Genomic DNA, 15,862 nt, shown 5'->3' with positions numbered 1-15,862 from the left:
TTCCATTGCCTTGTTCAGAGCACTGAAGTTGAGAGATGTATCTCAAATATAGAGTGGGAAGCCACAGCAGTCAATCATTCTAGGAGTGGTAAATAACCCAGCCTCTGTAGTGTTTTCTTATTGTCTTTGACTATTCAATAGCAGAAAGCAAGATAAAACACTTTGAGTTTCACACTTATGTGGACTGTTGAAAAAAAGGAAAATAGAGATAAAGAAAATAAAAAGGTGATGAAAGAGAGCATGAGAGGAGAGAAGAAAATATATTTAATACCTTATTACTTCCTCCAATTTTCTCTCCTAAAGACTTTGATTTCTTGCTGTCATATAATCTATTGGTCCCCTCCTGTCAAATGAACTGGCCATTCCACCTACAGGTGCAATGCCTCTGGAATATCGCCATCACTGCATTTTTAATATATAAATACAGAGAAATAATATTTCTCATGCATTGAGAGGATGAACACTGCTTAAAAATGCAGCTTCCTGAGACTAATAAATGGGAGCATACATTGACTATGATTCATCTGATCTTCTTCTATAACAAATTAAAAATGGAGGTGTACAATATTCTCTTAAGTATTTTCTATTCAATTATTACAAACTACGTTATATCATTGATACAAAAATGACTAGGAGATAGAAAACAGAGATTAGTGATGAATGGTTGTTTTTCAGATTGGAGGGAAATATACAGCAGCGTCCCCCAGGGGTTGGTATTAGGACCACTGCTCCTTTTGATGTATATTAATGACCTGGACTTGGGTAAACAGGGCATAATTTCAAAATTTGCAGATGACACGAAACTCGGAAATGTAGTAAACAGTGGGGAGGATAGTAATAGACTTCAGGAGGACAGACTGGTGAAATGGACAGACACATGGCAGATGAAATTTAACGCAGAGAAGTGTGAAGTGATGCATTTTGGTAGGAAGAATGAGGAGAGGCAATTTAAACTAAAAGGTACAATTTTAAAGGGGGTGCAGGAACACAGAGACCTGGACCTCACCCGCAACCTCTCTGCTTCCCCATAAATATTGGGGCCATAGAGTACAAAAGCAAGGAAGATATGCTAAACCTTTATGAATCACTGATTAGGCCCCAATTGGAGTATTGTGTCCAATTCTGGGCACCACACTTTAGGAAGGATGTCAATGCCCATAGAGGGTGCAGAAGAGATTTACGAGAATAGTACTAGGGATGAGGGACTTCAGTTACATGGAGAGATTTAGAGTGCTCTCCTTAGAGCAGAGATTTAATAGAGGTGTTCAAAATCATGAAGAGTTTTGATAGAGTAAATAAGGAGAAACTGTTTCCAGTGGTTGAATGGTCGGTAACCAGAGGACACAGATTTAAGGTACTTGGCAAAAAAAACAGACTAAATGAGGAGATTTTTTTTTAAGCAGCAAGTTGTTATGATCTGGTATGCATTGCCTGAAAGGGTGGTGGAAGCAGATTCAATTGCAACTTTCAAAAGGGAATTGGATAATTACTTGAAGAAAAAAATTGCAAGGCTATGGGGAAAGACCAGGGGAGTGGGACTAATTGGATAGCTCTTTCAAAGAGTATGATCGACTAAATGGTCTCCAGTGCTGTATCATTCTATGATTAGGAAGTAAGGTTCTGTAGACAGAAAATGCATGCAGACAAGTCAATCTTTCATCACGCTGCACACGATAAGTTGGAAAAAACTTCCTGCATTTGGTGAAGGGAACAAAAACACAGAGGGCTAAAAATTTGGCCGCCTAACACCCGCTATTTCGGCGCTACATGGCCTCCCGAAGTGCCAAGATGGCGTCTTGGCTGCGCATGCATGTTTCCAACATGAGATGCACCGGTCACGATCGTGGTATAGGCATTAGTGCATGCGCAAATACCGAACACCAGGAGCATGTACAGTAAGGAGAAAATGGATACCAATGTGCAATGCTGATTTAAAGTGATAGACACCATTTTGGGACTTAACGCTCAACTCAATGCACAGTCCTAACCACGACCATCTGAACCAGTCTTAGAGTGCCTGGAGGAACCCTACCAACGCTATTTAAAGGGACCATGCGGGATTTACAGGTTAGTTACTGGATTATTGCTTCTGGCTGTTGATACATTTGTAACTGTTTTTGGAGGTCTCCTATACTTGAATACTAGGCCGCAGGGACATAGCCTAACATTTAGAATCTTAGAAAGGTTACAGCATGGAAAGAGGCCATTCGGTTCATGGGGTCCGCGCCGGCTCTATGTAAGAGCAATCTAGCTAGTCCCACTATCCCTGTAGCCCTGCAAATTTTTTCCTCTCACGTACTTATCCAGTTCCCTTTTGAAGGCTATGATTGAATCTGCCTCCACCACCCCCTCTGGCAGTGCATTCCAGATCCTAACACCTTGCTGTGTTAAAAAAAGTTTCTCCTCATGTCACCTTTGGTTCTTTTGCCAGTCACCTTAAATCTATGCTTTCTTGTTCTTGATCCTTCGGCCAATGGGAACAGTTTCTCTCTATCTTCTCCGTCTAGACCCTTCATGATTTTGAATACCTCTATCAAATCTCCTCTCAACCTTCTCTGTTCCAAGGAGAACAACCCCAGCTTCTCCAGCCTATCCACGTAACTAATGCCCCTCATCACTGGAATCATTCCAGTAAATCTCTTCTGCACCCTCTCTAAGGCTTTCACATTCCTAAAGTGCGGTGCCCAGAACTGGACTCAATATTCCAGCTGTGACCGAACCATTGTTTTATAAAGGTTCATCATGACTTCCTTACTTTTGTACTCTATGCCTCTATTTATAAATACGAGACACACGACAACGCAAAATCGTCGAGCAGAAATTGATAGCCAAGTTCCGCACCCATGAGGACGGCCTCAACTGGGATCTTGGGTTCATGTCACACTACACGTAACCTCACCAGCGAACAAATGTTATCTGTTTTTAATATAACGGGTCATTGACTGTCTTCCTTCTCTCTTTTTTTTTGGGGGGTTTGTATATTCGGTGGCCTTTTAGGTGACACCTCTCTGTCTGCTCACTGTGATTGCCTTGGCAACGGGCAGTAATCACCAGGCATTGTTCTGTGATTTTCAAATGCGAAGGATTCGAAAATTTCATTTCCACACCATTCACCTGAGGAAGGAGGAAGCCTCCGAAAGCTTGTGGAATTTAAAATAAATTTGTTGGACTATAACTTGGTGTTGTAAAATTGTTTACAATTCTATTTATAAAGCCCAGGATCCTGTAGGTTTTTTAACCGCTTTCTCAACCTGCCCTGCCACCTTCAATGATTTGTATACATATATCCCCAGATCTCTCTGTTCCTTTACCCCTTTTAGAATTGTGCCCTTTAGTTTATATTGCCTCTCCTCATTCTTCCTACTGAAATGCATCACCTCGCATTTTTCTGCGTTAAATTTAATCTGCCACATGTCCGCCCATGCCACCGGCCTGTCTATACCCTCTTGAAGTCTATCACTATCCTCTTCACTGTTCACTACACTTTCCAAGTTTTGTGTCATTATAAATTTGGAAATTGTGCTCTGTACAATTGTGCCCTGCCCAAGTCCAAGTCATTAATATATATCAAGGAAAGCAGTGGTCCCAGCACTGACCCCTGGGGAACACCACTGTAAACGTCCCTCCAGTCCAAAAAACAACCATTCACCACTACTCTCTGTTTCCTGTTACTTAGCCAATTCTGTATCCATATTGCTATTGCCTCCTTTATTCAATAGGCTGCAATCTTGATGACTTTATCAAATGCTTTTTGAAAGTCCATATACACCACATCAACTGCATTGCCCTCATCTACCCTCTCTGTTACAACATCAAAAAATTCAATCAAGTTAGTAGAGCCAGGACATGCAGGAGTGAATTTAGGAAACACTGCTACACGCAAAGGGTGGTAGAAGTTTGGAACGCTCTTCTGCAAACGGCAGTTGATGCTAGCTCAATTGTGAATTCTAAATCTGAGATTGATAGATTTCTGTGAACCAACGGTATTGAGGGATATGGGGCTAAGGCCATATATGGAGTTAGGTCACAGGTCCACCATGATCTCATTGAATGGCAGAACAGGCTTGAGGGGCTAAATGCCACTGCCACTTGCTGCCTTCTGTTATGCGCCACCTTCTCCTGCAAGCAAGCGGGACATGTGTCTGGGTGATGTGCCTGTAAGTTGAATAGCTGCTGGTGTATGTGGCCTGTGAGTTGTGGGTGGGCGGCTTGCAACAGTGGTAATGTGAGAGGAAGCATCTGATTGGAAGAGTTGAGTACTGATGGAAACAGTTTTTGGTATGTGGGTGATGGGGGGTGTAGTGCGTGGAGCAGTGGATGCGGTTAGTAGTGCAGTTTTAAGGGGACTCCAATTGACAGTTGATCCCACTCACCTTGACCACTCGTGTCAAAGCATTGAACTTCTTCCAGCACTGCATCCATGTTCACGGTGCTATGCGCCTGGCATTGACTTTGTCCCCTACTGTGTCCCACTGCCATTGGGCATATGTCTGGAGGGCCTCTTGCCCCCACCCAACCCCCCTCCCCCAGCGGATATAGTTTGTCCCTCCTTCTGTCCACCTCTTGCACCAAGGCTTCTAGTGCATCAACAGAGAACCTTGGTGCACGCACTCTCATAGGCCTGGTACAAACTCAGATCGGCAGATTGGTGAGGTCTGGCATGCAGATTAGAGGATGTAGGATTTGGTAGTGCACAACCTTTATTCAATGTTTTAACATAACTGATCAGTTTGTAAACATAGGGACGAGACTTGCATCTGTGTTTTACGTGTACGATGTCTGATCTCCGTTCAGATTCCGTGCAGATAGCAGACTGTTATTTTTAGCGAATAACAGGTACCGGCTACCTTTAAGAGATTTTAAGAGCTAGCCTGCCTTTAAGAGATTGGGGCTCCCCCAGCTGGTGGAAAGTGCAAACTACATAGAATCCTCCTGTCAACGCTGATTTCCAACACTGATTGAAGGTAAGTCCATAGGCCGGACAAAAGTCTCGTCCTGCCTGCGCAGGAAGCACCGGGCGCGGGTTAATAGCGGATCGGGCTACCCATGCCCGGTTTTTGGGGTTATCCAATTTAACCCCCAGAATTCCTTGGAATAGACAGCATTCCTTGACTTAGGCTTTGGCAGAAAGTAACAGCAGACAAAGGACTTTGCCTCTTTTTGGTCCTGGGTAGCTGTTGGCTATAGTTGAGCTTATATTATTGAACCTCTGGGATTTCAGTTTATAGAACATATCCCCTTTTGACCTAATAATGGTCAGTGTCTTATGAAATTGACATTGTTTTTACACCAGCTGGCCAGCCAGTTATTTACATCCTCTGTTTTCTTGGTAATAGTTTCAGTTTATAGAACACATCCTTAGCAGTTATATTTTGGGAGGAGAGATTAATTTTAGTGGACACCCAGATTTAATCATTGCACTGAGTAATCTGTATAGAATCATACCATTTATTCTGTTTTGCTGTGTTATATACACTTGGCTCTTAAAGTAACTTGAAGTGGGGAATTTTAACCTCTCTTCGACGGGTGGGAGAGGGTCGGGGGGGTATAAGGGATACTTGTGGAATTATTTCAAAAAAGATATAGCCTTTATTTACTACCTGCTCCATCAATTTCCATGCCATCTACCATAGGGGCAGATATATCTCTGGGAATTGACCAAGTTAACCAAAGATAATCCAGGAACATTCCCAGGGTGCCTAAGGAGACTAATGAGTAGATTTGTGAGGTATAGCTAATCACAATGATGGAGTCACTGGGCAGTGTGGAAGTATCAGTAGATTTGAAACAGGTTAAGGTGATGTCCATATTCAAAAGGATGACAAATCAAACACTGGCAACTACAGACCCCTTAGTCTTCTTTTCTGTGTAAAATAATGAAATCGATTATCAGGTGTAAGCTTGAGGATTATCTTTACAGTAAAAACCTAGAAAACAGCAGTCAACATAGATTCAGAAGAGGAAGATCATGGATGGCCAACCTTCTTGACTTCTTTGAGGAAGTGAAAACCTAAATGAACTGTGGAAAGCCCTAAGATGTGTTGTAGCTAGACTTCTGAAAGACATTGGGCTCAATTTTACGGGGAAATTTTGGGTACATTGGGGGCAGGGGGCCTGCAAAAATCAGGGAAATTCTGTTTGGGCTCGGAAGTTGGCTCCAACCTGCCGACTTCCGAGTTCCCCACGGATGCACCTGTGTGCGCGCAGATGAAACCAGGTGTGAAGGGCCGGATCAGGGAAAAAGAAACAAAATAAAGTACATCAAAAACCATTGCACGATGTTAAAACACAAAATCAACTACCTTTCCATTCTGCTCCGATGTCCAATGTCTCCCTTTCCGATCTCCCCCTCTTCATCCCCCCCGATCTCCCCCTCTTCACCCCTCCGATGTCCCCCTGATCACCCCTCTTCACCCCCCCTTATGTCCCCCCTTCACCCCGATCTTCCCCTCTACCCCCTCGATCTTCCACTCTCCCCCTCCCTCCGATCCAGCGCCGGATGATGTCTCGCTCTCTCTCTTTTTCTCCCCCACCTCGCACTGCAGCTCCTGACGGCAGCTAACCTGTCAATCAGGTTGGCTGCCGGGTGCGAAACCCGGAGAACACCTTAATTAACATCAGTCACGATGCAATCGCGTCGGAACCGGTAAGTTTTGTTTATGCGGGTTTTCCACGCACACCTTCACTTCCACCCCCGGTGCCAACCCGTCACCATTTCAAAATTGAGCCCATAGAATCATGAATCATAGAAAGGTTACAGCACGGAAGTAGGCCATTTGGCCCATCGAGTCCGTGCCGGCTCTTTGCAAGAACAATCCAGCTAGTCCCACTCCCCTGCCCTACCCATGTAGCCCTGCAATTTTTTTCCTTTCAAGTACTTATCCAGTTCCCTTTTGAAAGCCACGATTGAATCTGCCTCCACCACCCCCCTGGCAGTGCATTCCAGATCCTAACCATTCGCTGTGTAAAAAAGTATTTCTTCATGTCACCTTTAGTTCTTTTGCCAATCATCTTAAATCTATGTCCTCTGGTTTTTGACCCTTCTGCCAATGGGAACAGTTTCTCTCTATCTATTCTGTCTAGACCCTTCATGATTTTGAACACCTCTATCAAATCTCCTCTCAACCTTCTCTGTTCCAAGGAGAGCAGCCCCGGCTTCTCCAGTCTATCCACGAAACTAAAGCCCCTCATCCCTGGAACCATTCTAGTAAATCTTTTCTGCGCCCTCGCTAAGGCCTTCACACCTTTCCTAAAGTGCGGTGCCCAGAACTGGACACAATACATTTGACAGGGTTCCACAGAAAAGGCTATTAGTTAAGCTCAGAGTAACGGACAAGAAATTGTCTGAAGGGTAGAAAAAAATGGGTATTTATTAGAGGAATTATATTGGATTAGGGGGTAGTAGTGTGTGGGATACTCCTGGGCTCAGTATAGGAACCACTATTGGTTTTAATTTAAATCAGTGACTTGGATTCAGAAATACAATGCAAGTTGGTCAAATTTGCAGATGGTATAAACTAGGAGGGACAAAATTAGTTGGACAAAATATTAGTGGGCAGAACTGTGCCAGATAAATTTATTGCGGACAGAAAGAAAAATGTGTGACACACAAACTCCATGAGAGAAGTTGAAATAGCTAAGGATGAAGTTGAAAGAGATCTAGGAGTCTTAGTGAACTACACAGTCAACAAGCACTGGAGGCAGTGCAGAGAAGAATTATGAGGCTGATTCCCTAGTGTCAAAGGTCTGAGGAGCTGAGGCCTGAGGAAACATGAGAGAAACATGGGTTTTTTAGCCTTGAAAGGAGGGTCAGAGAAGTGATCTAATTGAGGTATATATATGAACTAAATGGTATGGAAAAGATAAATTTGGAATATTACTTTAAACTAAATTGCGAGAGTAAGACAAGGAGACATAGGTTCAAACTGCTAAATGGCAAATTTAGGACTGATATCAGGAAGTTCTTCTTCACACATAGAGTGATCAATACACAGAATGAATAGAGAGCAGTGGAGGTAAAAATCCTGGAATCATTTGGGAAACAATTGAATGCTGCAATAGTGACTATAGGGATTTTCTGGATGGATGAACTAAGATGGGCCGAATGGTTTTCCTGATCTGTAATTATCTTGTGATTTTGAGAACAGGAGGGGCCCATCAAAAGACCTTGCAAAAATAAAGCCATAAAGATATTTTGTGATGCTTGGCGGTTGTTGCTGTTACCACCTTACCACCAAGATCAGGTTAATGACCCTCCCCCCCCCCAACAAATTAGAATATCATTCTCTGTTTATTCACATGATAATTTACTGCTGACAACAAGTTAAATCATCCAATCGAATGTAACATGATTGAGGAATGAACATTGGCCAGGATACTAGGAGACCTGGGGCAGAACTTGCTCCCGAAATAACGGTGAAGCTCAACAGCGCTCTACGTTTTTAATGGCGAATTAAAGGAGCAAGTTCCCACGTTTGCACATGCACACTAAAACACAGAAATCGTGACCTTGTTCCTATTGGTCCGCTGGCGATTTGACAGCTTCGAATTAAAGGGACATTGCACGCTGCAATCATTGAATTAAACATTTTTGTTAAAGCGTTGGATGAAGCAAAGGATGAAATGGAACTGCGGACCAGAGCAGCTCTGAAAAAGAGTGAGTCGGTGCTGCTGAAGAGAGAGGTCAAGAGTGTGCATGCGGCAGCGTGTGCACGCTCATGCGAAGCTCAACGTAAGCTCGAGGAACAGCACCTCATCCTTCGTTTAGGCACTTTAAAACCTTCTGGACTCAACATTGATTTCAATAACTTCAGTTCATAACCACTGCGCCCATTTTTTCGGTCAGCTAGTGCTTGTAATGGTTCTGCTGCTGCCATTTGCAGCTCCTCTAGACCCATCTTTTGTTTCTTAACCTGTCCCGTTGCCTTGCACCATCATTCCTTTTGTCATTTAATCACTTGTGCCCTCTACCCTAGCTCAGACCTTCCCTTTTGTTCTTTCCTCCCCTCCCCTCCCCTCCCTCCCTCCCTCTTTCCCTGATTCTGTACTTGCTCAAAAACTTTAACTCTTTTAACATCTTCCAGTTCTGACGAAAGGTCTTTGACCTGAAACGTTAACTCTGTTTCTTTCTCCTCAGATGCTGCCTGACTTGCTGAGCTTCTCCAGCATTTTCTGTTTTTACTGCAATCATTGAAATCAGTGAAAAATCTCAAACTTGCTTATCTGCCCAGCTGGAAAGTAACTAATTATGCCACCAAACAGGTACGCTTAAAAATACCGGGTCTAAACTAAGTTTTAAAAGCACTAGTTAGTCTTAATGACTGCCAAACTACTAAAAATTAGATTTTAAAAATGTAGAGTCTTACATTATTCCTTATTTTAATAGTTTTGGGTCATTAAAAAAAATTACAAATTTAAAAATTAAAACTTTTTTTTACTTTTCCCTTGTCTCTTTAATTTAATTCAATTATTTCTTTGGCTTTTTATAAGAAAAACTTAAAATTTTTATTTACAATGACTTCCAGAATACTAACTTTAAATGAATGAACTTTGCTTGCCTGCTTGTGGGTGTTACTTCTCTTCCTGACAGATTTTGTGGGTGTGTCTTCTATTCTCACAGACTGTTCCATGCACATCAACAGAGGCTGAGTTGATAGCGCACAATTTTTTAAAAGTTCAAAATCAAGCAATTCGACGCTACAGAGCCTGCAGTAAATACATTTGTTAATTTAAGTCACAGGAGCTGCGGCGAGTGTTGCCTCGCTGCTCTGCACATGTTCTGGCCCATAGTTCTTTGTCAAAAAGTACCATGGGATCTTTTACATCCACCTGAACAGGCAGACAACAACTCTGACAAAGCAGCATTTCCCCAGTATAGCACTGAAGTGTCAGCCTTAATCATATGCTCAAGTTCTAGAATGGGCCAGAACTTCTGACTCCGTGGGGTTAATGCTTCAGTAAAATAGTAGATAGAGAAATTTGACATAAGCATGTTAAATGTTCACACAATAACATCACTGACCACATTTACTAAATATGTTTGTTACATCTAATGGCAGAACATCAAAACTACACAAATCTTATTTGGACACCCTGGATCTTTCTGTGCTACTATATCTGTTTGGACACTTCGGATATATGGGTAGATCTAACATTGGAGCAACTGCATCACCTGTTGGCTATTCTGAGAGCAACATGAGCATGGTAACCAGATGTGATTGGAGCATGAAAGAATTTCAAAATATAGGGAAAAGGTCAGTAAGTGGGGTTTAGATCTGCTAAAAAAGGACAGACTTGTTGAGCTTAATGGTTCTTCCTCATTCCTTAAAATTCTTATGCTCTTTTGGCAAGGCAGAAGTTGCTAACTTGGAATGGTCTGTTTTCCTATTTGTAGAAGAAGGAATCATGTTATTTGGAGCTGACAATGGAAAATCCTGAAAGGCCCAAGAGACTTGCAAACACCAAACAGAACGGCCCAGTGTTTATGGCAGGTGCATCGCCTAAAAACAAAAATCCCGATGCTAGCACCATGGGGACTATATAATAGTTTTCATTGCATTCTTAGCAGCATACTACAAACAAAGTAGTCATGAAAAATGGTTAAGGAAGGAGAGATAGGAGCATGGATATTTATTAACTAATAATGTGGAAAAGTGTATTTGTGTACTAATGTATGCCAAATATCTGTTTACATAAAGAGGTAATTTTCCAATTTTGCACTCCTGGTTGTGAGCCTCGCTTACTGATAGTGCTGCGCATGATTTTTCAACCATTATTTTAAATGTCTGCATAGCACACACTGGATTTTCAATATGTGCTCTGGGTGGGTAGGGCAAAACGTCAAAAAATAACCCCTTTAGTTCAATGATGTTAAAAGTATTGCAGAATGAGGTCAAATGTATGCTGTTCTGAATAGGAGGACTGATTTATGCAATAACTTGTCAGCCGACAAAGGTAAGCTGGGTGTGCTTCACCTTCTCTGTGACTTGCATCATTTCCCAGCTGAGAAAGCAGGCAGAAAAAATGCTTTAATATCTCTGCAAGTGCCAGTCTTGAACCGATCACTAGAAGGTGTACAACCATTAGTGTCTCACCCAGTGATCCCTCACCCCGTGTTTATTGACTAAGTTCAGGAATTTGTCATGTATAGAGTTGGCACCTGTCCATTTTTAAACCGCAGTCCAATTTCTGATCCTTCTTTGTGGAGAAGCAATTGCTCACTGTTCAACAGCTCCCTGAGGTGGCATGGCTGAAATATGGAATTCAGCACATAGAGGATTGTGGGTGCAAACCTGCAACCTACCATTCTGTAGCATAACATGTTGGGGTTCTAGCGCACTGTGCCAACTTGTTGCAATTATTCTGATTATACTGGAGTGATACCAATTTATAATAATAGAGGAAGATGAGCCGGCGAGTGATTACTGGGGTTATATGTTTCACATTTAAGGCACTGGTAAAATCTGTCAGAATAGAGGAAACTGGAACATTATTGCTAACAAATTAAAACCAGAAGAGGCCAAATACTGAACTTTGGACATGAGACAAATGCAAATAGCAGAGCTACACGAAGCCAAACACAAGGACTATGACCTATGAGTGATTACTATTAGATTGGTTTGCTGCAAATGTTCCTGTGCTCCCAACGGGGATCAGTGCTTGTAAGGATCACCAGTTGGTGAATCTGAGCTATAATCTTGTAGTCCGCTCTTCAACCTGCCTTCCCTGTATGTGTGACTGCTCCACTGGCGCAGGATCATGGAATCACCCCCAGTCTGATATCAGAGGACTCATCTTCTGTTCTTGAAATAAAATCAATTATTTGAGCAAAAAGTACATTTGAGCACATTGCCAGCAAAATGATGTCCCAGACAAATTTTTATTTTGTGAAGTATATGTTTGTATGTGGGGGAGGGGAAAGCAGAGGTCTTATAGCTACACAAAATGGCTGTTGAAGACCATAATGTATTATCCTGTTTATGGTCATCTAATAAGACACAAATGTATGTAAGGCTGGCACACAGTTTCAAAACACCCCAGAGGCCCAATGCACTGTACCTTCATGACAGGGCAGATATAAGTTTGTGATTTCTCCACTCAGTTTCTCCTCTCAGCCCTGTCATTGGAAGTACTTCCCTGTAGGGAGTGAGGGAGAGTTTCTTCCCCTTACTCTCTCCCCTCCACCATCCAGACACAGACTTTTTTTTCCACCATCCAGACACAGACACTCAGGCACACTTCCTAGTGCTTGCTGATAGAGCAACATAGCCAAAGCCTGGGAGTAGTTGACCTATATATCTGTCTTCTTAGTCAGGGATACTGCATAGCATGGTAAGAACAATGTTGAGAAGATCTGAATAATAGGAACATATTTTATATCTTTCCCGATTCACTCCAATTTAGGCTCTTCCACTGCTTATTTTTCTGTTGGTTATTCCATTATGGTAGTCACAAGATACTTTATTCTCCTATAATTGGCTGTAAAATAACTTTGATATCACAATGCTTCAAATGAAATGAATATTTTGTCTTGCTACTTTGTATTTCAGAATTATTTTCTGTTGATTGGGTGATTTGAGTCCTTCGACACTTGGTGTTGTAATTTTGAGATAGTCCATCCTGAATGACAGGATCATATGCTGTTTTCGGATGATTGTTTTCTGAATGAATGAGCTGCAGATTTACTTTCCCCATTTGGGGTTTCTGAGTTGGAGTGTGCCCAGTTGTTCTAGTTTCCCTTTAGTTCCTGAGCTGTCCCTCCCTTCCCATTGTACACTCTTTCAATGGAAGTGTTGCAATGATTAAGCTAAACTCGGTAATGTCACCGTTAAAATTGCAGACAAAGGAATTGCAAACAAATGCACCAAGCATTCATACCCTATTATTAGCATGTCTAATTTCAAGGCCTTGTATTTTTGTGGGAATACCAGAAGTTGTGCTGCTGTTTTGGAGATGCTGATAGTGGCAAAAAAATGGGAACTGCCTCAAAGTTTGATTGGCATTTGTCGCAAAGTGATGAAGTCTGCCACAACTGGCTAACATACAAAGGAGAACCACAAACATCAACACACAATCCCTTAATTAATCGTGAAAATTAATTAAAAGTTTTTTTGCCCATGGCTAAATAAATGATTAAACAGAAGCACATTCTATAAGATAATGGGCAATCTGGACTCCCCTACTTTAAAAATAAATGAACTTTTAAGCACACACAACTAGTTTTCCAGGTAGTTTTAGCCAACATGGAAGCAGCTCTGCATCACTTGGTAATATAGGTTGCCAATAACCTCTCCAAAGGAACTAATAGCAGCTTCTGTGAATGGAAACATTTCACTTCAAGCACAATTCTATTGTAAGGATGAAATGAGCAAATTAATTAATTAATGTTAGAAAGTAGGTATTGGTAAAGTGTGAAGCCAGAAATATGTCTTGGCATCTATATTGAAACCAAAACTTCAATTGCAAGTACTGCCATTGGAGACAAATCTTTTTGCTACGTTTGATGACATCGAGGCCTGCAAACCACTCATTAAAAGGGGTCAAAATCCAGTACCTTATATTCAAACCTGATAATTGCAGCATGGGGAAACCTCCCAACACCAATTCAATCCACAAACATTTACAATATTCATAGTGTTGGCAGTTCTGACACGTTTATATTGGACAGCACTCTAGTGGTTTATTACAGATTAATGCTTAAAGATATATTACTGTTCCAATACATTGCTAGTTCTCTCTATATATAATTTCACCATTTTTCCCGTGTGAGCTGTTGACAATCACATTGTCCTTCAGCATGACAGGTGCAGTGGTATGGCCCACGAATTTCTCTGTGACTGCTATCAATTCCTCTATGCGATCAGACAAACTGAGGTACAATTTGGCTGGAAATTCTTGGTTCCTCCATCATTTTGTCGAGAAGTTTGAAATGCCCAATTGAACAGTTGGACCCCTGACTTTCTGGCCAGAAGATATTAGATATGAGTATTGGATATGAGAAGGGCTTGCAGTGGTGCTGCCACTGGTTGATGGCTTACTTCTCATTTGGCAGTAATAGATCCAATAAATTTTCAGACACTGGCATTAGGGAGTTTTTGCCACGAGAATCAGTTGACAAACTCAGTGCCATCGCCACCCCATTGCTCAGTTTCCTCCACTTTTACTGCCAGCAGAGATAAGTCATATGGAAAGTTGTTTCTGAGAGACTCTTTGCTGGGCTGATATTGCTGTGATCTTGACTTGGATTCTTTTCCACATTGGGCAGGATTCAAGCTGCACATCATGTAATAATTTTTTCAAACAAACATTGTCAATAATAAAAAAAACTATTTACAAAATGGCTCACATTTCAATTTGCACACCTTGGCTGAAATTTGAACAGTTCTATTGTAGTCATTGGACCAACCCATTATCCAAAATATGAAATAGTATATGGTATCATAACATAACTTTAAAATTCATATTATTTGTACTAAATGAACAAACAATGCATGGATTAGAAAATTTTATTTTTTTCATAAATATATAGTAAATATCTTAAAATTTATTATAGTTGTTTAAGAGTTTTCTCAGAAAAAAAGTTTATTACATTTGTGACCCATATTGTCACATACAATCGTGAGAGGTTGGATTTGTGATAAACCAGTTCTAATATAAACATTGCACTCTACGGGCTGGAAGACCCCAGTAAGTCCTGGACCCTCTGACAGGACAACTAAGTATGTAGAGTAATTCATGGCCAACTCAGTAGCACCGACTGTGTAAATACTATAGCCCAGGGTCAAATATATTGCATACGCTGTGAGATCTCGCAACTACCGTTCAATTCAGAGTTAGCTGCTGTTCATTTAAGTATGATATTGATTTCTATTGGTTTCCAAGCATTTAAGGAATAGGCCCTTGGCACAGTCCAGGTGGATTAATGGTTTGAAAAGAAATTCATTGAGCCCAAACTTAAAAGAAAATGCGTTAGCATTACCTGTACTTTGTTGCATTCCTTTTCAGGCAAGAATTTTTGTCCTAGCAGAATCTGTGCTTCTTCTTAAACATTGCATTTATGATAGTTATTCATATGTTATATCATTACATTTGCTTTAGATAACCAAACTGTGGATAATTGCAATGACTGAGTCAGTATCAATACCAGAGGCAAAGTGCTACAGAAGAAGTTATTTGGGCAAGTATTAAATTGTGTGCAAACGCATTCTCTTCTGAACAACACAATTAAAGCATGAATTGCGAATGTGTTGAGAAAAAGATTATATTAAAACTACTGACCCATATATTAAATAATAGCCCTGAGGATTTCAATCTACCCTTGATATAGAGGATCAGTGCAAAAATAACCATTATGATAAAAGATGAACCAGTAGTTAGACAGTGATAATATAAAATTAAAACCTGAATATTTCAAATTAACAAAATAACCAACTCACATGAAAGAAAGAGACCCAAGTATAAATTAAGATTTAGTCTGAGTATAATAGTCTAGGCTCTTTGTCATTTACCCTTTTGTTAAATTCTGGACAAATTCAAGTAACAGACAGTCTGGCATTTTAAATACATGATGATACAAGTAAATATGCATTTTACAATGTGCTCAAATACCAGTGTTGGGATTTTCAATAGTTTGGCCAGTAAATTTAAGATATGAAATAGTGGGAATGGATGGATCTGAAGAGTTATGTGTCTTTCAGCTCATCCCTATGCTCAAAGACAGCTTGTATAAATTGTTTGAAGACTCTGTCCATGTAAGTGGTCCATCGAGGAAATATCCCTTCCAAGAAGCCGATGTGACCACCATGTGCAGTTAGTAGCAGTGCAACATTTGGGTTCTGTTTGGCAGACTGCATAGGTATGGCTG

General features: G+C 41.0%; 1 protein-coding gene across 1 annotated transcript in view; it reads right to left on the bottom strand.

The window, feature by feature from the left end:
- Nucleotides 1-14,556: 14,556 nt before the first annotated feature.
- The window catches only part of abhd3 (abhydrolase domain containing 3, phospholipase), an 86,551-nt gene continuing 85,245 nt past the window's right edge, over nt 14,557-15,862 (bottom strand). The window contains exon 9 of the mRNA XM_067975463.1: nt 14,557-15,859. Within this exon, the coding sequence (XP_067831564.1) occupies nt 15,681-15,859 (179 nt within the window). The 3' untranslated portion in view covers nt 14,557-15,680. The remainder of the gene's footprint in view (nt 15,860-15,862) is intronic.

Source organism: Heptranchias perlo, chromosome 3 (genome assembly GCF_035084215.1).
Source record: "Heptranchias perlo isolate sHepPer1 chromosome 3, sHepPer1.hap1, whole genome shotgun sequence".
Lineage (NCBI taxonomy): Eukaryota > Metazoa > Chordata > Chondrichthyes > Hexanchiformes > Hexanchidae > Heptranchias > Heptranchias perlo.
Note: the sequence above shows the minus strand (reverse complement) of the source record. Positions and strands in the feature narration are given on the sequence as shown.